Here is a 23,227-nt window from a genome sequence, read left to right as displayed (position 1 = left end):
AAGCTGGGAGTATATAAACTGCCCCTATTATGAAGCATTACTTGTGACTCTCAATTTTTTCCTGGATGTGTGCTTCTCCCCTTGTCGTATGCAACGCATTAATCTCATTGCACTACGTTCTATCTTCAATTTTTTGCCCAAAGTCACTGCCTTCTAATTATGGGTTCGATTCCGGAAAAACTTCCCTTTGAGGGCACAGTTGCAATCCAGCCTAATGACGCCAAGAGTGTAGCTGATTTATCAAGCCGTATTGCCGCTCTCAGCAAGTCTTTATCCCTTGATAACAATGATGAGCGTCTGCAGCTTCTGCATGAGGCTCGGTCATTGGTTCAGGCTCTAGAAACCCCACGAGAAACTATGATTAGTCACTTGTGGGCGCAGGTATGAAGGCTGTCATGTGTGGGAGAGCAAAGTAACTTACACGATGTTTTAGCCAGCCGTGTGCTTTGCAATTGCCAGTGGGGTTAAATCAGGTCTCTTCAAATTCATGGCCCGCAGCCCTGGCCCTAAGAGCGTTGATGAGCTTGCTTCTGCATTACGCTTCGATCCAGACGTGCTTTCACGCTTGATGCGTCATCTTGCAGCGATGGGCTACTTGAAAGAGATCAGAAGCAACGAGTACGAAGCTACCAACTTCACAAAGTCACTGAGCTTACCCATCATTGCTGATGGGTACTCCTGTGTGTAAGCATGCCTTATTCACACCTACAAATTTACCTCTAGATGTAACTTCTGACATGATGGTGTAGGCTTGGCGGGGTTTGGCCAACGTTTTCCAACTTTCCTACATACCTCCAAAGAAACGGGTGGAAGATATCAAACGACCCAACGGAGGGGCCCATAAACGACATCATCGGCAAGGACAGCAACTTCTTCGAGCATGTACAGAAGAACTATCCCGATGGCGAGTTCCAAAATTTCATGGCAGGTTATAGACAAGGCCGGGCGTCATGGATGGATCCTGACTTCTTCCCCGTTGCCGACCGTCTTATTCAAGGTGCGGATACTTCTCCAGACTCGGCTTTCATTGTCGACATCGGTGGCGGTATTGGCCAGGACTTGGACGAATTTTGCCGTAAACGCCCCGAAGCGCCTGGCCGCCATATTCTCCAGGACCTACCACATGTTATCTCACAAGTCCAGAATCTTGACCCCAAAATTGAAACAATGAACTATAACTTTCATAACGAACAGCCAGTGAAGGGCGCAAGGGCTTACTATTTACACTCTGTTCTTCACGACTGGACTGATGAAGTTTGTGTGGACATTCTCGCTCGTGTAACTGCTGCGATGAAGCCAGGGTATAGCAAACTTCTGGTTAACGAGCATGTCATACCTCCGACGGGTGCCAACTGGCAGGAGACAGCAGTTGATATGGTTATGATGACTATCTTCGCGTCAAGGGAAAGGACCGAGAAGCAGTGGTACAAATTACTAGAGTCAGCGGGGCTTAGAATTGTGAAAACATGGTCAAAGGGAGAGGGAGTGGAAAGTCTTATCGAGTGTGAGTTGGCTTGAAGTGGAGCGGCTTGCGAATAAAGGAGTTATCATACATTCTTTTGCGGCAGTTGCTTATCCGGCGATAGTGACGGCTCAAGGGGTTTTGGGACATAGTCATCATGTATGAACGCCTACTTTGTACCTGAAATATCCATGAAAAAGTACAAGCTATTTCATTTTGTTAGTTGCTAATGTCCCATCTCTTGGTCATTCGGAAGCTGAGTGTGCTGTTTTATCTGGCGTACCTAGTCAAGACTCTCATTACGCATTTTGGATGACTAGCAGCTCAAGCTGGATTCTCCTAGGGAAACATGGCCTCAAAAAGCAGAATTGATTAACAGAGCCGTTGCAACTTTTGAATAACAGAAAACCTCCAAAGCTGGCAGCCTTTGATACTCTTTCATTTAGTGAAGCTTGACTCCTCCCATTATTAGTGCGCCACCAGCCTTCGAAGTACCCAAAAATGAAGTATCTCTAACAACATACTGGTTCTGTTATCTCTACAATGACTACTATGCAGTCTTTTCCCCAACATTATTGGGATATAAATTATATCTCAGGGGCTGCAGTGAATGAAGCCGACAACGATGGCAATGTGCTGAATGCAATTAACATTTCCGAGTAAAAACTCCCTATACCGATGCGATTTGTCTCGTATACCGAATGTGCAGGCCTTTGTTTTTGAACGGACTTTGGACAACCATACACTTCATACAGTCCGGCATATTTTTGCGATAGATTGAGCTCATCCAACTATTGCTGTCCATCTGTTTGGAAAGTCTCTCCCCCACTTTTTAACACCCATAATCATTGCAGACCATTCTTCTTACTGCTATCATTCAGCCAATCGATCTTTGATATGATAGATGAGGCGAGTCGGACTCTCTCTCGAACGCAGAGTATTTGCCAACCGCTTCCGTTGCTACTTCAGGGCTTGAAGCGAGTGAGATTCGTATCTCTGTTCAAAAAACGGCAAGTCCGTTAGTACTGATCCAAAATTACTCGCTGAGAGATTTGGGGCAGCGTGTATCAATTTTTTAACGGAGCATCCACCACCATTTAAATACCTTTATTACCTATTCTTAACGAGCCGGCATTCACAAGTATTTGCAGGGGCCGCCCGCATCCAGAATACAACAGAAATTGATGTTAGAGGCGGAAGAATGGTTGTGTAGTCAACGACAAACAGAATCAGCATTTCACCATTCTAGATCTTTAGCAAGTTATAACTGCCATAACAACGGATTAAATTGACCTAAAGTTCTAAAAGAGTGATTTTAAGCACTGCTGCAGTAACCCCATCTCAAAACAACGTTGTTGATAATGCTGAACGGGCGCGCGTTTACAACCCGCACCAGCTTGCTGATAGCATACAGTAGCCATCAGGACGGACTGAATTATCGCTCTCTTGATATTTTGACAGTTCAATATCAGCTTAGCCAATGGTGAGACCATTGTATGAGTTGATAGCGATGGTGATAGTTCCAGAGAGCTTTGAAGCTTCATCCCGGAGGTCGTTGGCTCTGCTCTCCACAAGAGCGATAATGCTCAAGGCAACAGTCTTTTAATAGGTTAGAATTCACTTAGTTGATAATCTAAACCGTAGGCGCACTCACATCGACGATGGCCTCAAGCTGTCGCAAAATCCCTGCGACAGGTGCTCCAATGATAGGGACCGTATTGAATAAACCGGCCTTGCCAATAAGGATGTTGAGGAGCACCTGGTGGACTCGAACGAATTCGCGGAAAGCATTAAATATGGCGGTACTAGCGGCTCCAGCGGGAACTGGTGCTGAGCCCTGCATCTGTGCTAAAGCCACTGTCACAGTGGCGATGATGTCGCTGAAGCCGGCGATGATTTGCTATCGCCGAGTTTTCGTGTCAGTTTAACGGATATACAGGTTAGGTTTAAACAAGAGCGTCTCGCTTACCGGGAATGGTCCCAGTCCGACGACAATCAGTGGCCCGTTGATAAGTGAGATAGACTGAGCAGGTGCTTGCAGGGCTTGCGACTTTTGGGTCAACATTTTGATGTTGGTCTCCATTTCGGCCGGAGTAATTGCACTCTGGACGAAATCGGTGCCGACGGCCAGTGCGGCAACAGCAAGCTTGAGGATGGAGAAGCGCATATTGAAGGTATGAGATGGATTTTCTTGGTTTAAAGATGAGTTCAAGGGCTTAAGAGGATGAAGGCAAGTGAAGACCAAAGGATGGTTTCTGAAGAAGAGCTTACTTACACCGGGCGAAGTCATACTCTTTATACTTGAGACTTATGCAACAATATCGTTTGGTTATGTAACACTCAAGCTTTCTTCCTATGTCTCCTTGCTTCCGCTTCTACAGCCGGTTAGCAGTGCCTCAAGCATCACGAGCTAAACAAGTCAGGTTTGCAAGTAGATATCTAGGGATATTATGCATTTGACTAATAAAAGGGTACTTATATTTTCTCTTGGTTACATGCACAAATACATGTACCATTTGATAGTATAAGAGTTAATAATACTGGGGCTTCTTTACTTGTGAAGTTTTTGTTCAATTGTTTAGTAGCAATTTCTTACCGCATCATCCAAAACTAACTCGAACGTTCAGTTCGTAAGACATGCCAAGTGTTGTAATAGGTAGCGATCTGCGAGTGGAATCGCGTTATACCCCGCTATGAGCTTGCTTATTCCCCAAGACATGTGATTGTATTTTCACGACAGCAGCATAGGTAGTTAGTTCTGAGCTTAGTCTACTGGCTAAAGGGAAGGGAGACTCAAGACCTGCACCGACGATGCGTATAATCGAAGACCAAAGACAACACCAAGCTTCAGCTCAGCCCCACCTTATCCAAATACGGCAACTAGTACACCACTGTCATATTTTCATGTGGGTATCGAATCTAAGACAACAACCTACTCAAGCTGTCTAGTAAGCATCGTATTGGGGTTCGGAAAATCCGATGCCAAGAAAAGAGGCGAAGACGGGCTTTCCCGCGCACTAAGACAAGGGAAGACACAACATTCGGTTCGCCGAGGTCGCCGATCCCTTATTCTCGTTAGTGGCGGCTGGCAGTAAGCTTCTCAACTTACCTAGCTAATCCCCTCATTCAAGCATACCGTAGAAGTATGCAAACAGTGTCTGAGTTCCTTGGAACTAGACGGTGATTTTAGAAATTTAGCAGCCCTCCCAATGGTATTTGCCACTTTAGCACTGACCATACACATGGCATGTTACGGGCCAATCTAAATCCCAACAGCAACCCAACTGGACCTGAACGATCTCCATGTCACAAACCACAAAAGTTGGTCTAATTATGAGGCGCGCAAAACAGGACCCCCAACCTTCATTCAATCCATTCCAGTCGTGTAACTGTCGAAAAAAGTACCCCAAAGAAGTAAGAACTTAATGTTTATGCCAGCCCCGCCGTTGCATGCCCCTTTCTGAGCTCCGGATTGGTGTTCTCATTCGTGACATACCTTGGCATTGCGTTCCAACAACCTATTGGACAACACTTTACTAGTCTTGCATTAGCCGCCCCAGTGAGGGAATTTGCGTGGCTGAAATGGATGTCTCGGGCTGGACAGGGGCCGGTGCTGGTGGCAGGGTCCGGCTTCCCGGGGGCCGGTGACCAGACTTCAAACGGAAGCAGCTTCGTTCTTTCCGTTTAGAAAAATCATATCCGTTACTGATGATCTCATTTGGCGTTGTCCACACCGTCATGGTGTCGGGTGGACAGCCCAGCGGAAGCTAACGGGAACCGGTGTATTCAACGAAACGGAAGCTTCCAACGTCTTTTAGATTGTGAGGCTGATGTCCGTGTTCGGCCGTAAGCTAATGGGTTCGGCGCCGTTGCGAACAACAAGAGTGCCAACCACGGGTTATACATAGCAAGCTACTAGACATTAGTAACGAGACCTACTAATATAGCTCATCTGTAAGCAATGCTGATCGGGTTCACTAACCTTCTGTGGATTCAGGTCTGCGATGCTATTGCGTTCATCAATAATGTCATTACCTTTGCGCATAACCATTTTGTTATTCCATGTTAGGTAGCCAACCATTCTGTGCCAACATAAACTTTTCTGCACGTCTCGCCTAGTTTCAAAGCCCTCCTTCCTGATTAAAATCAGTAAATCTGCATGGAAACAACCGATTCTTTTACTCATAACAATAACAAATGGGAGGCATGTCATCTATCCCTGTATTGAGTGGAATGCCAGCAATATGAGGTTGCGACGTGTAACTCATGACTACAAACTACTAGTACATCTATGAAGGCCTGAATCTCTGGAGACTAGAAGTACCGATGAATGGGGCTTTTTGGCTGGTTGAAATGGAAAATCTTAGTTAGCCACGAGTGAGCGTTGGCTCTTGCCGGGGGTAGGGGGGATGCAAAGTACTGAAGGCAGATGCTGAGGATTCTCGAAAACATCAGCATTCCACCAGTTTCGGTAAGATTGCATCCACTCACGGACTTCTGGATTCCCATACCCATGCTTAATAATCACAATTCCATACAACCGGATGCATTTCAAACACCTCTTGAGATCGCGATGAGTTTTCAGTCAGGTTTCACGGAGAGTTAAAAGAATTAAATAGCGCGCCGGTTATGTTCAAGCCAACTGACTGCAGTGCCGCGAACAGGGCATGTCAGATCGTTCCCTTTTGATCGTTTTAGGTTCAATGATACTATGGGTAGTTCGCAAAAGGAATGAAAAGGCCCCCCAAGTATTTCTCTTGTTCAAATAAGCTGCTGGAATCATGAATGGCCCCAAACTGATTCCACTGGACGACGATATTACTCCTGAAGGCTGCTCCGTGTTACTTTTGATCTTGCACTTATTAGCGTTGAGACCACAGAGGTACCAGTAACGCGTAGGAAGAGAGATTCTTTTGAATTATAGTAAAGCCTGTATATGACTACGTAGAAAAGCTTTACAAGGGTAGACTGAATTGAGTGGACAAGATATACCGTCTGGTTGCCAATCACATGGGCATCTAGTTGAGATCACCTACCACGTGAGAATTCTAACAATCGTATAAGTTAGACCACGACAGTTCGGAGAGTTCATGAGCTTGTTACCTTACCACTGTGGCTCAAAACGTATTTTCATTGGTTGCTGGGTAAGTGTTATTGGAATACGCATCTCGAGTCCACATGGATCAGGTGGTAGTATTTATGCGCGCAAAAGAATGTGGTAACAGTCGGCACCTCCTCTCAGGCCTGTGTCAATTTTATTAAACGCGTCCAGCAAACTAATATCAGTGTAAAAGGCTTACCTACATCGAGACCAACTTAAAAAGCATTGCCAAGAGCAACAAAAATCAGACACCACACACTGTTTCTTGGCTTTAGATATATCCCACATATCAATGACTGGTAAGACAGTGTTGCATTGGTCAGAATACGGGACAAGTCGAAGCGGCAGCCCACCCGTCACGTGGGAGCAGAAACAATCGCTTCTCACGTGGCTGGATGCCGAATGGGAGAGGCGGCCATTCAGTGGTATGCCCTATGAACCCTACCACCTTCAATCGGAGCTGTCCAGGGTTTGATGCAAATACTGAAGATGAGTCGGCCAAGTATGGTATGCCCTGACCCAGTACTATTGAGCACGACACGAAGCCTCTGGAACTTGGAGTAACTATCCAAATTGACATGGGCCAGACCTGTCGGATTATTTTCAACTGAAAACCGTTGATATGTGCACATGACAGGAGAATCATGGCGTCAGCTGAGACAAGTCTGCCAATAATGCAAGCACGAAAACAGAGCGGTGCTCACGATGAGAGCCCATCAGCCCAGGCCTCCATGTTTCATTTGCGCGCTCCATTACCACCGTCTGGCGTTCACAAATTGACTCAATGACAGTTATGCTAAATAAGGAAGCTCATAAGTTACATGGGGCATAAGCACACGCTGGCCCATGCGGTCCTGACAGAACTCAATCTTGGGCTGATAGATAAAGCTTTTGACCATCTTTTCCAAATATTTCCTATTCAGCTTTCGGCTTTCGAAAAGGGCATTGTGAGAATGTGCGGGGCAAGTCGTCCAATCTGTATTGGGTTGATCTCGCCAATGCACGCGAGCCACTTCATTGGAACGTTCTAAAACCAACCGTAACCAGCACTTCCTACTCCTTTCGGCTCAATGACGACTTTAAAGCAGTTGTTTAAGCAACTCGCCGGGTAGTCTTCGCAGACAGTGTAGAAGGCGGCGGCGGCATCGCAAATAACAAGACTTCAGGATGCGAAAAGGCATTAGCAGCTGCCAGAGCAGCAGTGCGCCAGCTTTGTCGAGACCACTTCGAAGGCCCATTTTTATCAGGCTGGGTGGATGAGAATTGGGAGCATTTATTGCGCCGGCTGTATCGAGTGTTGGAAGACATCTCACCTAGGTCTGGATGTGAAAGGATGTCAGGATCGAGCAAGCCAAATTCAATGAAGGTATTCGAACTGCTTAAGCTAGCTTGTGAGGAAGATAACAGGTTGTGTTATGCCAAAAATGAGCTCTTGCTTCTCATTAAAAGGTCGAAATAGTCGCCGAGATAACTGGCAGGGGAAACTTTACTGACTTGATCAGAAGAAATATAACTTCGGCTAGGGAGGGCTTTGGAAATTGGAATGTTAGTAGCGACCGAGAAGATGCAAAAGATAGCAGCGATTATGTAGGATCAGAATCGTTTTTCAAATGGACCGGCGCACTTGCCTCTGACTCAGCGAGAGAGAAGAAAAGTCAAGGCAGGAAACATAAGGAGGAGGAGAGCTGAGGTCCTGTATGTTGATCGAGTTCTCGTAGCCTCCTTTCCGAGCAAAATGGTCTGCAGTCGACTACGTAATGATGATGTTTCATGAAAGCATACTACAACTTTAGCTTGCACCCCGCAGGAAACTGACCACTGTTGAAGATCGTCCGAGATAAACTTGACATGGAATCTCGCTGAAGTTTGGGTGGGACGCTAACATCTGTCAGAACTCTAATACTGCGAGGTCGCTTGGCTTCATGCAAAATGCAGGCAGCGGAGTCTAGTTTATGCCTATCCACCCGTTAGCACTTAGAACCATAAAGATTATCAAGAACAAGAGGTCTCATAGAGTCGTCGCCGTGCTATACTGCATTTCTGTTTAGATTATATATGAATGGCCTTGACTATCATGGCATCGTGAGCTAAGAGTACTAGTAACAACCGGCTGAAGTGAGATCTGATAGAAGATACAGAGTAGTCCTTTACGAGGTGAATGTTTCGAGGCCTGGGTGACTTAACGCCTCTCTCAAAGCCTTTTTCTCAATTCATGGTAACACTTTCTCAGTACAACTAGCTTCGTAGAATTCATGTCTTAGTAGCCTACCCACCTTAAGCACCCTGTGACAAGCAACGCGGAGCGCGTCAAACACGGCCCAGCTTTCCGTAATTCCTCTAGCCAATACAGATTTCTTTGCTATCTTTAGCTACGGCGATAGCTAATGTTGGAATGAGGACCCTAAAACCTTACTCGCCAGTAATTACTAGTACTCTAGCCAGTACGGATGCGTGGCTTGCCCTGACAGGAGTGGCAAACGGAGTAAGAATAGTCCAATAACCTGATGAATTTCGCGTAAAACTCATTGATGTTTGACTGCCAAGCTTTAGGAAACTGCGTTCTCCAAGTTGCCAACGGAGCAGGCACTAGTTGAACATCCGAACACTCCAATTCTGACTTAGATCCACCCAATTGCAAGGCTTGATGCGTCCGATATTCCATCAGGTATGTTGAGGCGGGGACTACAATTTGATTACTCAAGATGTGAATATTAGAGGATCGGTACCGGAAATGTTGCAATTTTTTTGGATTACATTCTTTCTGCCGGAACATATCGCTACCTTATATCGAGAAACCCCGGGCACGTCTGCCAATGCTGATTTGCAAATAGAGGTATCATACCTCGCTGCTTCTACATCTATGGTTAACTCAAGATTTATGAATTCACTTGCAGTTACTACAGTTGGAATGCAGGGGCTTGTGTAGCCGCCCGGCACCAGGAACTGGCTGACACCGCTTTCTCCCTTCCACAAGTAATGGGCTACGAGACCGTATCTCCCACCTTCACTTCTAAACCGCCACTTTTACTATACTCCTGCACACCACGGTAACTATGAGTTTACCACTTACTTATTATTACCTGTACGGAACCTGTCACGATATATTAAGTGCAAATGCTGCAAGGCAATTATGGATCAACTATTGTGGTCGTCACAGAACCCTTTTCACGTTTTTAAGATCTACTTTGCCAGCCAATCCTAGGATTAAGGGAGTTGGGCAGAAAGATTCTATATCCTAAGATCAGTGTACGGAATGGTTTACACCTCGTGTAGTTGGGAATATTCCTAGGATTTAGGGGTGACAGCTCACCATTCGGTGTGCAGATCCCGGTATTCTGAGGTCTTAAATCCACTTCTAACAAGAAACCATACCGACTGGGCAAAACAATGAGCGTTCCTGTATCCTGCTGAGCACTGTCCGAGACCTAGGCCAGAGGATAGGCACAATGAATATTCGGATGATCTGTTACCAGGTTGACGCCCAGTACTGCCATGTAAAGTTCAAAACTAACCTGAATCCTGAACCTAGAATGCCACAAAGACTCACAAGGGTCCACGATAATTACAAGGAACGGAACCACTCAGAGCGCAGTCCAGGCTTACCTGAAAGTTAATTAATCTAGCAAGATATCCAACCTTTATGACCCAACTCACAGAGTAACTTTGTGCCATGTTAAAAGAGTCTCTTAAATAGTTTTCTTTTCGTATTTTATAACCATGCCTATCCTCAATGTCGCCCTCCTCGCCGTCCTCCTTGTTGTCTTCAACCTGTGTCACGGCTGGAGCCTGAAGTCAGACCTGCCGTGCTGATCTTGGGTGTACATCAAAAGGCTCGCCTCACTCACGCAAAGCGCTTCCGTAGAAAAATGCGGATTTGGCCGAAGAAAAAGTTTTGCCCTGAAAATCTGTGCCTCATTCTCGATATTGAGTATTACACCTCAAAAACATGGCATCGGCGAAATAAACATACCACACCGATTCCAGAACACCTCTGGCAGGATAAAACCACCAGTGCATTTTTGGAGTACCTCCAAAAAGAAAAGAATAACTTGGCAGACTGGAGCTTGGAATGCACATTCATTGCAAATAAACAACCGTCGGGTGAGGTTGACATTTACAGGGTAAGAAACCTTTACCATTGAAGGAGAGCATTGAATCAAAATGGACTCACGTACTGCCTTCTATAGTTTGACCTGAAACACAGATACCTGACTGTTGTCGACACTAAAGCTTCAAGAAGTGCCTGTCTAGACATTTATAAGAGAATTCCCCTTATTGTCGAAAACTTGGAAACCTCATGGTTCTTCAAGGGTGTTGAAGTTCGGGCAGACAGAATACACGGATATAACTGTCGGCCCACCGCAGACTCAGGTCTATTCTCACCATGGGGTGTTTCAGGTAGGCGCGAAATCTCTGGGAAGTTCGAGTCGACTTCACCTAAGACAGCGGCTGAGCTTAGTCTGTCAGCTTATACGAATGTTTGTGGACCCTATAAACGCGGTGAGATTCATGCGTACTGACTGCGATAGATTTTGTCAAAGGAGAGAGTCTGTGCAGTCACTTCGGTACCCCCTTCGTTGAAAGAATCCATGGATTTGCTTTGTATAATCAACAAAGACAATCCGGAAATGCAAGACGCGCAAAAGTTCTTGGATAGAACAGGGGCTCTGACTTGGACCATTTCCAAGAAAAGCCACGTTGAGGCGAATGTTGGTCTTTTCATTAACAAAATCGGGGATGCAATCTACCGCCATTGGCGGATTTTACTCTCATTTGAAAACATTATCGAGAGCATGGCACAGAATCCAGCTGATCCTGATCGTAAGGCTCACTACGAGGACGTCGCCGGAAAGACCTTTCTAGAAGCGGAGGAATCTGCGGCGAAATCTGCCGCTGCCAAAGCTGGCACTGAACTTACAAAGCAATTTGTTACGCATGCCCAGTCTCGTGGCAGAATGTGTCTCAACAACTACGTCCTTCGAAAGACTAGGGTTTTGAGTTCGGAGGAGGTGCACAACAAAGCAGTTAAGCTGCACGATCGAGCAGGGGATATAGCCAACGAGTTGCAGAATTTGCAAATGATGGTTGCCGAGCGTAAGATAAAAAAAAAAAAAGTGAAAAAAAGAGATGAAATCAATCAGCTAACCTGAGAGAAGTTGAAGCCGGAATACTCCAGCTTTGCTGCGATGCTGGCTTTGTGGCGCCCCTCGTCTATTCAGTGGTCAACCCGAAAGATCTAGTCAAGTACATGATGCTTCCTATCTGGCATCCCGAGCAGCTGAAGGATATCATTAATATGCACCATGCCACGCGTAATGTGGAAACCCTGCGAGTAAGGTTATTAAAACGCAAGCTGCGTGCGCTGAAGAAGTTGGAGCGAGAGATCGTGTCCGATGAGAAGGCCATAATGAAGCACATAAAGCGCCTGGACAAGAAGATTTTGTCATACTGTGAGGACCAAGACGACCACCTTCAGTCAAAACTGTCACAACTCCAGGTTTTGGACACGGAACAGGAGTGGGGAGGCAAGGCATGGAACTTTGCTGATTTAATGCCGGTGTCTCAATTGCTTGTGGGTTCACTTTGACGATCATGTTGTTTATGCTGAAGGACCCGAAAGTTGAGGATCATGCTCCGAAGGAGGTTTCTTTGAGACATTAGGGTCTGTGTAATTCGGATTGTTCAATGGCCCAAACGTAACAATCAGCCAGCTGTCAAATTGTTTCGGTGTCCAGTGATGGGGAAACCAGCCGGAGAAATGTTGCATCTTCGGCAACGAAGCCTCGCCCCAGGGATGAGGCGGCATCTTGTGAGGTTGGTACACGTTGAGAGGCTTCTTTCTCTGACTGTCAATCAGGGCGTCAACATAGTCAATAGCCACAACACGGGGCGTGTCCAGAAGGTTTTCGGGATAGACGTGTTGAGATGGAGAAAGAACGTCAACCTATGACCGCTGAGGCGCTCAAAGAAGATTGTTGAATAGGCAGACTTAATAACATCCACCCGGTCTCTGTTTTGAGGCGAAGGCCTTGTCGGGGGGCGGGACTTCTGGTGCTGGAAGAAAAGGCCTTCTTTAACCACTCTTTGCAATGGAAGAAAGACAGCAGAAAAAGACTGTTTATGGATCCGAAAGGACCTTTGTATGGAATTAAGGTGCGAGGATACAATGGGTGATGCGGAAATGTGACGACAGCATGTGGAAAGTTCTGGTGCTCATTGCATCCTGTCTTTAAACACCCGTGTGTCCTGCAAGTAGACAAAGTCAAATGACCCCATGCAACGAATTTTCACTTTAGAAACAATTCAATGTAGCCAACGCCCTTGACCCAGTGGGCAGGCAAGAGCTTGTCCCCCGCGGCTACGTATATCAGGGCATTACACATAGATCCTGGTTTACACTGTTGTTTGGGCTTAGTAGCGCCAGCCTATAGAACTAGGACACGAAGCTGGCCATGCAGCTATTTCTTGCTGCTTAGTCTCGACAGTCGCTCCTCTCGGTCGCAAGCTGCTCTTAACTGCATCTCGTACCGCTACGCCCCATTGAGTTATTCTCTGTGACACTAATATTTAAAACCAAGTAGATACATAAGTCGATGCAGGTCAAGACAGTTGACAACCCTTACTGCATCTACTTGTCAATATTAGTCAAGAAGTGGTTTCACGCAATGAAGTAGACGCCAAAGAACGCCGTTCCCACTATCCTCAGGATCTAAGCTCCTTGAATTAGGGGACGTCAACATTTACGGTACCCAGGATTCAAAGCAAAGGCAAAACGCAGAGTTTCTAGGATTGATGGGTTCGCTGGGCGCCATGATGGCATCTGCATAAACGGCTAATACCTACACTCTTAGAGCCAGCGGCCTAGAATCCAGCCAATGATGCCAACGCAACATGTCACCCACCAACCTAATCCAACTACATTCTGCTGTAGGCCAAGTCCGTACAACATACCTCCCGCGATTGAACCAGCAGATCGCGACGTACTCGCCACTGCATTCGCTATCCCATGGACCGTCCCTCGACGGGATGATTGCGTAGTAGACTGATTCACAAGCAAAATCGACACCAAAATCCCGAACGACCGACCTATGACGTGCAAAAGCAGAACGAAAAGTATACCCGCCCACAACACCCAGCCATTGCCTGCAGGCAGAAGAGCCAGATACGGAGCAATAAAAAGACTGGCCGGGAACAGAGGGAGAGAGGCCTTGAAAGCTCGTACCACACCATGCTTGGCAGTTAAATGAGGCACCGCGGTGAGTTGTAGGGCCACGCCAATGATGCCAAGCATCCCTACAGCAAAACCCAGGTCTGCGTCTTGGAGCTCAAGCCCTCCGTTGAAAAGAAAAGGTAGCTTAATGGGATCGTTGGTTTTGCGGCGGGCCGCCACTACAAACAAAGGCCACAGGGAACCGAACGCCCTTGGTCGCCATCAGTAATGTAGCTCGGATTTTCAGACGGCAGGGAGAACTTACCCAAGGTGGAACTCGAGAATCGTAACGGTGCATAAGACGATAATGAAACGAGGTGTCCATATGGAATCCAACCGATTTTCGGAGGGATCAAGTTTTGTTTCAGGCTCTCTGAAGCGCGCCCTTTTCTCTGCCTCACTCCCGCTAGTAGCAGCCTCGACATTGATATCTGAAATTTGTTGGTATCGTGTTTTGAAGAATGGAAAACACTGTCGTGTATGGGTAAATATATCCATTGTCCACTTTTGCAAGTCGGTGTACTTGTCTTGGTCTATCTCCTTCAACTTATACCACACCATAATTGCGTCCCCTACAAGCACCAATGCACTCAAGAGATTGGGGGTTGCAAAAGGGTGACTTGCCGCCCAACTCATCACTCCCTTGTTACTCGACGCTGGTGATGGAATGGACGTCAGTGGCCCTTTGGAACTATGGCCTATTGAAACTGCGGCAATGACTGGAGAGTACGCATCAGCCACTGGAGCGCATTGTAGCACAGGCGTGCTGAGATGGTGGTAAGATGCGACAGGCAAAAGGCTGACTTACGTGGACCAATGGTATTGGCTATATTAAACGATAGGACGAGCAGTGAAAACCCTGCTGGCCGATGTTCCAAGGCAAGGTTGTCGGACATGGCAGCCCGAGCAGCCACGACAGTACCATTGAGAGCGCCGGCAAAAAGGCGCCAGGCCACTATCGCCCCAATAGACCCAGCAAAGGCTACTCCTATGCACGCAGCAGCCGTAGTGACGAGACCTACCAGAATGACAGCCTTTCGGCCGATGCGGTCAGTAGCAACACCCCACAGCGGCGCAGATACAATCTGTGCAGCTGTAAACATGCCCTGGGCTACGCCCACGTGGCGTGCTACATCCGTGGAAGACAGGCCCGGCTGCAAATGTTGAATATGCAAGGTAATACAAGTTTGGAAACTTGCTATTTGGTAAAAGTCGACAACCCGCACCGAGGCTATCAAGGCAACGACTCCCGCCTTGCCTTTCGGCAAGGAAGCCCATGGCAAATTGACCAATCTTTTGGGCATGGCTGGTCAGATATTGAGATCAGGGTGAGGAGGACAAGTACTGCGCAGGTGCGGCGGTACGTGCGACACATAAACGGCCAGAAACCAGGCGGTGCGCTCAGCATACCGCGGGAGTAGCGCAGCGTTTTGTCTAGACCTACCCTGTGAGCGATCTCAGATCGACGCCAACGTTGCAATTCGGAAAGTAACCGTTGACTCGTACTCGCACTCGCTTTCAACGGGGCTCCCAGAGACAATATAGTGGGCCCGAACCCACAGAACTCTACTATACGCAGTTGTGCTGACAAAAGTGGAACGACCATTGCTTTGCAACAATTGCCTCTTATCTACGGAGTACCGTGACAGCAGTTGTACGAGATTGTCCCCGGAAAGTTCGGAAAGTGCCGTTAGTAGTTTGATATTGCTACGCAGTACCCTTGTTGCGGCAGTGTTTAAGTTGAATAGGCTATGTTCTTGGCAGACAAGCACTTGACTTGTGGTGTTGTTATATGATCATGAGGGCGCGATTATATAGCTATTGAGGAGAAAGTTTCCATATGCTTGTGAGGACCCGCATCGCATGCATTAAGCCCCAACCAACCATGCCCCAAATTAACCAACGAAGAAGCACATTGCAAACTTGGCAATAGTTTCGCCGTTTGACCCGTCTGAGAAATGAATCTCCTTCATTGACGCGCGGAAAAGGACCTGCAGGGATAGGGCATCCCAAGAACTTGCAAAGTGGCTCCCAATCCCAGCCGTCGCCGATTCTCAGTTCAAGCAGATTATCAGGAGGAACAAGCTCCCGAATCTGCTCGTTATGGGATAAAAAGACGGCTTTTCCGTTCTTCTCAAAATCTCCCATAAACACCGAATCCCAGTATTTCCGAAGCATTGGATAATACATGGACGATGCCCAATCAACATATGACAAAGCCCACAGGAAGTAATCCTTTTTGGCTCGCCAGTTGACCGTGGCTTTGGTTGACTTGTACCAGGAGTCGGCGTCGCGTGTCGTTAAAATTACTTTAGCATCCGGGTATGCTTCGATGAGCTCACTCGCAAATGACGCTGCAGGCCAGTCACACACGGCTTGACAGTGGCCAAGTAATGCATCCCAGTTCTCCTTGCTGAACCTTTCCCCGGTGCCGTCATATTTTGCTGCGAGAGCTTGACTCCACAGCAAACAGTCCGGTGGGTTCTCGGCACTTGCATTCAACATGTGGTAGGTGTCCTGGAATCCCAGTTGTTTAAGAGCTACACGAAGTGCTGCTCTTCTATTAGTAACTACTTAGAAAGAGGAGACAAAAAAGCAAAGATGGAGAACGGGAGAGTTACACGCTGTGCCTGTTCTTCCAAGTCCGAGACAGAGTACTTTCATGGGAACTGTGCGTGACAAACCCCGACGATCGATATCTGTATCGCTTGTGAAGATGTCTGTGATCGGCCTGGAGACTGCGCCTTTCGGGGAAAACATTGTGGATCTAAACATGTCCATAGCTGACCTGCGCAAGGTGCTTATGCTACGATAGCAGAGTAGGACGTTCAAGGGGATAAGGAAAGAAGACTAAGGCAGACATAACCACATGAGAAGACATTTTCAACCCTTTTCTTTCTCGAAAACCGCCGCTGATCCGTTGATCCAGTCTCAGCTTATGTATACGGACGCGTTTCGCAGCATCAGGAGGTGGTTCGGATACAGAGGGCCCCATCGACTCGAGTAATGGTGAGGGGCCAACCTTGGGCTCCAATTCCGGGAGAGATTCGAACACTCCACTTGCTAGTAAAGCCGCAGTTCTCAACTCCCTATGATACCTTGTTCAAAGTGACTGTTGTGGATCAACACTCCATACTGTCTTACAATACCATGTGCCAAGTACTTTATTGACTCAACGAAAAACAGTTTTCTGTGGCACCTTACACTAAATTAAACTTTCGGCGACAGCATTCCTTACGAATTCTCCGGGCAACTCGTTTTCGGGTAGCCTCCTGCTGACGAGTGACTTGTTGAAACGGCTGTCCAAGGTTTCCGTGCATGGCCGCCCCAGATGAAGTCATGATTGCTGGGAAGGCTTTAGGTAGCGTATAATAAGTAACATCAGGATCCTGCCTGGTGTCGGTCGCCCGTGCCAGCACATATCTTGCAAAAATACACCTCTTTCCAACTTCCAATTTGTGAATCACCATCATCATCACCATGCTATCCCAACAGCTTTGCGCCATTCTAATCGCCGTGGCCCCTTTGGTCCAAGCAGCTCCCGTTTCCGGTGAGAGCAAACTGCTCGGCGGAACCAAGATTAGTAATGCTAACGATCTTCCAGTAGAGAACAAGGCAGCTGAGCTGGACGCTCGTTATATCTATACTCAGGCTACGCCTGATGGATCCGAGACTAAGCGCGATGCTGAGCTAGATGCTCGTTACATCTACACTCAGTCGACACCCGACGGATCTGAGACCAAGCGTGATGCTGAGCTGGACGCTCGTTACATTTACACTCAGGCGACGCCTGATGGATCCGAGACTAAGCGTTCCGAAGACGACGCTGTCTTCCATCCACTTGAGTGATGACCTGATAACAAATTCGCACCTTACAAGAATGTCAGAGCAAGCGTAGTTGCCGTAGTTGTTCTTTTTTTTACAAGACCGAGAATAAACATCCGATAAAGCTTGAAACCACTCTTGCAGCCTCGCACCTTGGGTGTCTATTTACATGTCCTGCTAAGAAGTATTATAAAAAGATCACTGATTGCAGCCCTCGTTCTGTATTGTTCGTGCCTCTTGAACTTCCGCCTGGCATGTCAGATCCGCTTCATCTGCCACATACAGATCTGCTCCCGTGTTTGTGGTCAAAGCTGTCCGTCTCACTTCCTGGGTTAAAAAGACACAGTACAGGTTTCGGTGTTGTTGAGATCTAGCACCGTCATGACTCCGCCCCCTCATTTCCTTTTATTAGTGGGTATCGTTGTGTTCCGTCTCATTTTGGACTTCTCCGCGACACACAGAACGTAAGACAGAGAAGAAAGAGAAACCTTGAAGGAAAATATTCTTTCATTCTTCTTTCGTTAGTAATGTCGCCTGCAGCATGTAGATCGCCAGATGCGAGTCATCCCTTCAAGTCGGTAAGCCTCTCTTCCAATCGCATTGCCAATTACCATGCTTGAACTCACATTGTAAGCAAGCGACCTGATATTGTCGCGCCACGACTGGACATCACGCTGCGCAATGGCAACCTTCTAAGCCCAGGACTATATTTTCTTGCGCCTTTCAAGGGTTACGTGTCAACGCCGATGATATTCGACAACAATGGGGTGCGGGAACCTATCTGACTGTCAATTTTGCATTGAAAACTGATGAAGCGTTTCAGGATCTAGTTTGGAGCGGCAGTGATGCGTACGCCGGCACAGAGGGACCTGGTCCCCATGTCTACGATTTTCACACTTGCAACTTTGAGAAATCGACACACATATGCATGCTGCGCGGTTTCAACGACCAAGGTTTCGCTAGGGGCCAAGGAATCATTCTCGATGCTCATTATCAGCCAGTGAAGCACGTTTCGGGTAGTGGCGTCGCGACTTCATGCGATCTTCACGAGTTTACCACAACCGAGTCTGGGGAAACGGCTCTTATCACACAGTACCGACGACGGCTACACGACGCTAGTCGACTGGCCGAGGGCCATGGCATGATCTGGTTGCTCGAGGGCGTCTTTCAAGAGATTGACATCAAGTCAGGCCGCGTGCTGTTCGAATGGAGATCTTTGGATCACGTCGACCCGACCGAAAGTCTGGTTCGCCTAACGACGGGGTCCCGCTCAAACCCGTGGGATTATCTTCACCTGAATTCCGTAGAGAAACTACCCGACGGTAACTACCTTGTCTCAGGGAGGCATCTCTCAACTGTTTTCAAGATTTCCAGCCGCGATGGTAGTATCATCTGGCGTCTGGGGGGGAAGCAATCGACGTTTGCAGGAATGGACCCGGCATTTGTTTTCCAACATCAAGTTAAGGTGCTGGCAGATGACGGAAAAGTCACGAGACTGTCAATGTTCGACAATGCTCGACGCCCGGCCTTCAAACCAGAACGGCCGTCAAAAGGCCTGATCATCCAACTAGACCATTTGTCGAGGACAGCGCAGATAGAGAAACAGTACTCTGGACCGGGTGTAGAGTACACTGCAAAGATCGCTGGCAGTACTCACGTCCTTCCGAACGACAATGTTCTTGTTGGATTCGGCGACGCTGGTTGTTTTGCAGAATACACCAAAGACGGGACACCCGGTCTCAAAGCCTGTATAGGTGACGTCTCGGTTGGTACCCTATACCGCGTGTACAAGAGTGAATGGGTGGGTAGACCGCTGAATGAGGTTGCAATAGTCTCATTCTCGAGGACGAATACGTCGTCAACCGCTTTTTATATTAGCTGGAACGGTGCTACTGAGGTGAAGAGATGGCGGGTTCTTGGGGCGCTGGATCCAGACGGGCCATTCTCCGACGTTGTCCACGCGCCGAAAAAGGGGTTCGAAACCACCATCACGACGGCGAACCATGTTGCAAAGGCGTATGTGGAAGCTCTTTCAGCCACAGATGAAGTACTTGGAAAGTCTGCCGTTGTCACAACATTCGTGCCCTCCAAGGCTGTCGTTGATCAGTGTGACGACTTGTGGTGTGCTGAGCCACGGCAATGCATGGCGGCAGCTGCGAATGCGCCAAGCGCCCCCAGCACTCATCAGAGAACTCTGGGTTTCTCAAACGATTGGCAACAAATTCCTTTCGTACAAGCTTGTCTTATAAACCTAATGGTCACTCTAACCCTGGTTCTACTTTTGAGATATGCCCGTGGTCGATCCAGGATCGTCTCTAGAATTGCTGGATGGTAATCAAACTATAAAATACCCTTTCTTAATGCTAATGTCGCTACATGTATATAAACCAGATACTTATCAACACTCAGGTTCTTATGACATGAGCACCAGTCTGTGATAGCAAGCTATCCCAATGCTTCCATGAATATGAGCGAGTAGGCGAGCGAATCAAGCTGGCTTAATAGTTCCACGCGTCATTAAAGGTATCGTTAAGATGCTCCACGATACCAGGGGCTCCCGAGGCCTACTGGCAGATCCAGACATGGAATTCACCCAGATATCGCCCGACACCTGTCCTGGTCTTGCGGAAAGCCTGTATCCGACTCCTTCAAGTCCTCTATCCTTACTCACGAAACGGCATCACAACGGCAAATAGTAATCATCACTCACACAGGCCACCTACATATCACCCCAAACCTCCCCCTCACATCACTTCCTTTACAGCTCACATCGCCATTCGCTCCGCAAGCTCAAACTTCAGAGATGCCTTTCCAGCTTCGCGCAGTACAAGAGGGTTGCGAACCTTCTATGCTAGGTGTCGGACTCGGACCAGCAGATGGCATTAGACACTGACACACATGCAAAAACTACAAAAGCCATGAGCAGCGCCGAAGCTTGATCCCCAACAGGGCAAGGCGTCCTCGACGGGCCTTCGCCCGCCACCGCGAAGGTTCGCAAGAAAAAAAACATCACCAAAAGTGACAGCGCGTTCTGAATAAAGGGATGGCTCTGAACCGGAAGACTTGGTCATCTAGAAGCACGACGTGAGGATGCTATTCCACACGCACGTCTCCCACAACCACACCTCTGAAAGAGCCCGCGCAAGGACTGTTTTCTCATTTCGATGCCGTTTCAGTCCATCTCGCCAACGAAAGAGACAACAAGAGCCGCAGACACACCTTGCCGCCGCGCCGTTTTCCTGGCAAGAAATCGCGTGGCGCGGGGCGCCCTTTCGGTGCAGTGCAGAGAGCCAACGAGGACGAGGGCAAGGGCCAACGCGGGCGGTATCTGCGACGCTCGTTTCGCTCGGGATTTCGATTGCACGATGACGATCAGAACCCGCAACTGGTGGAGGGCGGCGATCGGGTCAGCAAGTTGCAGGTAGCAGGTAGCGGGTGCGCCGAGCCTGGGCCACCTCGGCAGGCTGGGTACGAAAATTTTGATGTAGTGTAGGTAGGCAAAGGGGTTTTGCGGTGTCGATGGAGCTCACCTTCGCGATGAGATTTTTTTTCGTCCAACTGGAGACATCAACAGATGATCCGATTTTTTGTCCATGGTGTTTTGAGAAGAGCTCTGGAATCATGATGACGTCCTTCCATCTCGGCGACATAGTGTCCAGAAGAGCTTGAGTCAAGAATGGAACGAGTCCATGCTCTTGCCATAATCAACAGATAATCATCTTGACGTACGAGGCAAAAATCGTAGAGACGTTGTCGTCGGAATTCATGACGGGCATTTCATGACTTGTGTATCAGTTTGGCATCACTTGTTGACGGGGATATTCGCTAGCGGCGGGCAACGCTTTGCGATGTCCAACAGTCCCCTGAGAGAACATCACGAGGCATTTTCTTCCCGCGGACAGGCCTAAGTTGTCCTAGCCAGATAAGACTGGACAAACAGAAAGGGTCCATGACACTGTCAGTTGTACAGTATACTCATTCACAGTGTCTACGGTAGCTCTAAGAGCAATAAGAAACACCATCGAATTCATCGGCCCTATCCTAATGTCGAACGAATACGATCTTAAATCTTGGCTTGCGGGGTATGCAAAGTATCTTGGCCGCAAGACGACAACAAACTTATTTTCTGAGCATGAGCATGCCTGCTGTGGCGAGATTGTCGCCAGCGAGGGGGCTGGCTCACAAATTTCTCACAACAACGTCAGGGCGGCACCCCTGAGTTTCCGACCTCTATTACTTGCCTTGAAAACATGTACACCGGTAGTCAATTACACTGTAAGCTAAACACCAGGAGGCCTCTCATGAGGACACATCTGGGGGAACTGCTCGCGCGGCACCAGGCAAAGTCTAAAAGCTGGCGAGGGCCTCGACTCACGGCCCACCAAGCCCGTTACTCCGTCCTAGCTGCTTCGTCTCTCTGATTGAGGGAATTTCGGCAGACGCAGATGCAGAGGCCTGCACCGATGGGTAATCGACCCGTTGAATGAGAGAACTCCGGACCCTTGGCGTCTCAAGGGGTGTGAACCACAGGGCCTTTTCGGAGGGGCTACCGCGTCTTTCAAGGGAAACAACTGAGAAACAGAAATAGATGGAAACGAAAATTGCAAGCAAACAACGCCTGCTCATTAGGAAACAGGGGCATCGTGCAGCAGTGTTATTTCCTGTAAGTGGAGACCGTCTTCCAACTCGTGTTAGAAGTTAGAATGCTGGAAGACCTACCACTGTCAACTCGTGCAACTGTTGCAAGCCATCCAAGCCACAACGGCCCCAAACACATGCATTCTGAGTCTACAAAGGAGAATGTGCATGCAAACCGCGATACCCTCCTTGGCACCAGAAGCAGCAGTCTTCTTGCTGGCATACGGGGAGTGGAAAGCACAGCTTTGGGTGAGAGGAGACAGCTCCGCCAGCATATTAGGCGTTACAGACCGCTCGACTGGACAATAAGAGTCTGGCGACCCAGGGGGAGGGATACTCGAAATCAAGACATCGTTCAGTAGACCAATGCCAAGCAAAGACAAGTCAGCAGCCTCTTTCGGCAGCACGGGATATCGCCAGTTGACAGCACGGCCCCATTGCTTGACCTCTGGCCTGTCAGGGTCGGGTCCGGGTACCGGAAGGTGATGTCCGTTTCAGTCCCTATAGAGTTGGATATACCCCTCGGTCACCGTCACAATCGCCCGGCCAAGAGGAAGCCAAGGCCACGACCAAGACTTTTGCCGTCTTGGAGTTGTAAAGCTCCGTCGAACATCTCGTAGGTCGCGCGTCTTCCTCGATTCTTTTTTTGGAGGGTTACGCCATGGTCGCGTGTGCTCTGTACAACACCCGCTAGGTGGTACTGACCTGTTGCTTCCGCATTTCTAACTTTGCTCTGTGTAGTGCGTGCCCGAGCATTCGCACCGAAGGGAGGATGAAATTGAGAGAAATATTGGGCAGTCTTGGCGGGTTGGCGCCGAGACTTGATGTAATCCAAGAATCCAAGGCGCTTCAGCTGATGAGCCAAGACGTCCAAGACGCCGAGAGATTCCTAGAGGCAGTTGCGTAACGGGTTTTCTGCCCACACGCTGAGCAAACTGGGGCGGGATACTTCTTGGAAGCGGCCTTTCAAAGTCTGGAGCTCACGAGAAAA

The 23,227-nt window shown here is 48.2% G+C and overlaps 7 protein-coding genes across 7 annotated transcripts; 4 read left to right on the top strand and 3 right to left on the bottom strand.

Moving 5' to 3' along the window:
• Nucleotides 1–159: 159 nt before the first annotated feature.
• CTRU02_212801 (Demethylsterigmatocystin 6-O-methyltransferase 8) lies at nt 160–1,518 on the top strand (the record flags this gene model as incomplete). The annotated part of the gene is made up of 3 exons (XM_036721366.1): nt 160–381; nt 434–684; nt 750–1,518. The coding sequence occupies 3 exons, from the start codon at nt 160–162 to the stop codon at nt 1,516–1,518; spliced, it is 1,242 nt and encodes a 413-aa protein (XP_036586535.1).
• Nucleotides 1,519–2,935: 1,417 nt separating this feature from the next.
• On the bottom strand, nt 2,936–3,629 carry CTRU02_212800 (UVI-1 protein; the record flags this gene model as incomplete). The annotated part of the gene is made up of 3 exons (XM_036721365.1): nt 2,936–3,061; nt 3,117–3,362; nt 3,432–3,629. The coding sequence occupies 3 exons, from the start codon at nt 3,627–3,629 to the stop codon at nt 2,936–2,938; spliced, it is 570 nt and encodes a 189-aa protein (XP_036586534.1).
• A 7,727-nt stretch (nt 3,630–11,356) lies between these two features.
• On the top strand, nt 11,357–12,150 carry CTRU02_212799 (uncharacterized protein; the record flags this gene model as incomplete). The annotated part of the gene is made up of 2 exons (XM_070205914.1): nt 11,357–11,657; nt 11,726–12,150. 2 exons carry the CDS (start codon nt 11,357–11,359, stop codon nt 12,148–12,150), a joined length of 726 nt encoding a protein of 241 aa, XP_070060307.1.
• Nucleotides 12,151–13,410: 1,260 nt separating this feature from the next.
• CTRU02_212798 (nad dependent epimerase) lies at nt 13,411–15,077 on the bottom strand (the record flags this gene model as incomplete). Its single annotated transcript, XM_070205913.1, has 4 exons — nt 13,411–13,984; nt 14,039–14,227; nt 14,279–14,492; nt 14,582–15,077. The coding sequence occupies 4 exons, from the start codon at nt 15,075–15,077 to the stop codon at nt 13,411–13,413; spliced, it is 1,473 nt and encodes a 490-aa protein (XP_070060306.1).
• A 514-nt stretch (nt 15,078–15,591) lies between these two features.
• On the bottom strand, nt 15,592–16,437 carry CTRU02_212797 (uncharacterized protein; the record flags this gene model as incomplete). Its single annotated transcript, XM_036721361.1, has 2 exons — nt 15,592–16,325; nt 16,395–16,437. 2 exons carry the CDS (start codon nt 16,435–16,437, stop codon nt 15,592–15,594), a joined length of 777 nt encoding a protein of 258 aa, XP_036586530.1.
• An 816-nt stretch (nt 16,438–17,253) lies between these two features.
• On the top strand, nt 17,254–17,622 carry CTRU02_212796 (gram-positive signal ysirk family; the record flags this gene model as incomplete). The annotated part of the gene is made up of 1 exon (XM_036721360.1): nt 17,254–17,622. The coding sequence occupies one exon, from the start codon at nt 17,254–17,256 to the stop codon at nt 17,620–17,622; it is 369 nt and encodes a 122-aa protein (XP_036586529.1).
• Nucleotides 17,623–18,125: 503 nt separating this feature from the next.
• On the top strand, nt 18,126–19,933 carry CTRU02_212795 (uncharacterized protein; the record flags this gene model as incomplete). Its single annotated transcript, XM_036721359.1, has 3 exons — nt 18,126–18,176; nt 18,237–18,365; nt 18,422–19,933. The coding sequence occupies 3 exons, from the start codon at nt 18,126–18,128 to the stop codon at nt 19,931–19,933; spliced, it is 1,692 nt and encodes a 563-aa protein (XP_036586528.1).
• Nucleotides 19,934–23,227: the final 3,294 nt, after the last annotated feature.

This window comes from Colletotrichum truncatum, assembly GCF_014235925.2.
Source record: "Colletotrichum truncatum strain CMES1059 chromosome Unknown Contig_0009, whole genome shotgun sequence".
Taxonomy (NCBI): Eukaryota; Fungi; Ascomycota; class Sordariomycetes; order Glomerellales; family Glomerellaceae; genus Colletotrichum; species Colletotrichum truncatum.
Note: the sequence above shows the minus strand (reverse complement) of the source record. Positions and strands in the feature narration are given on the sequence as shown.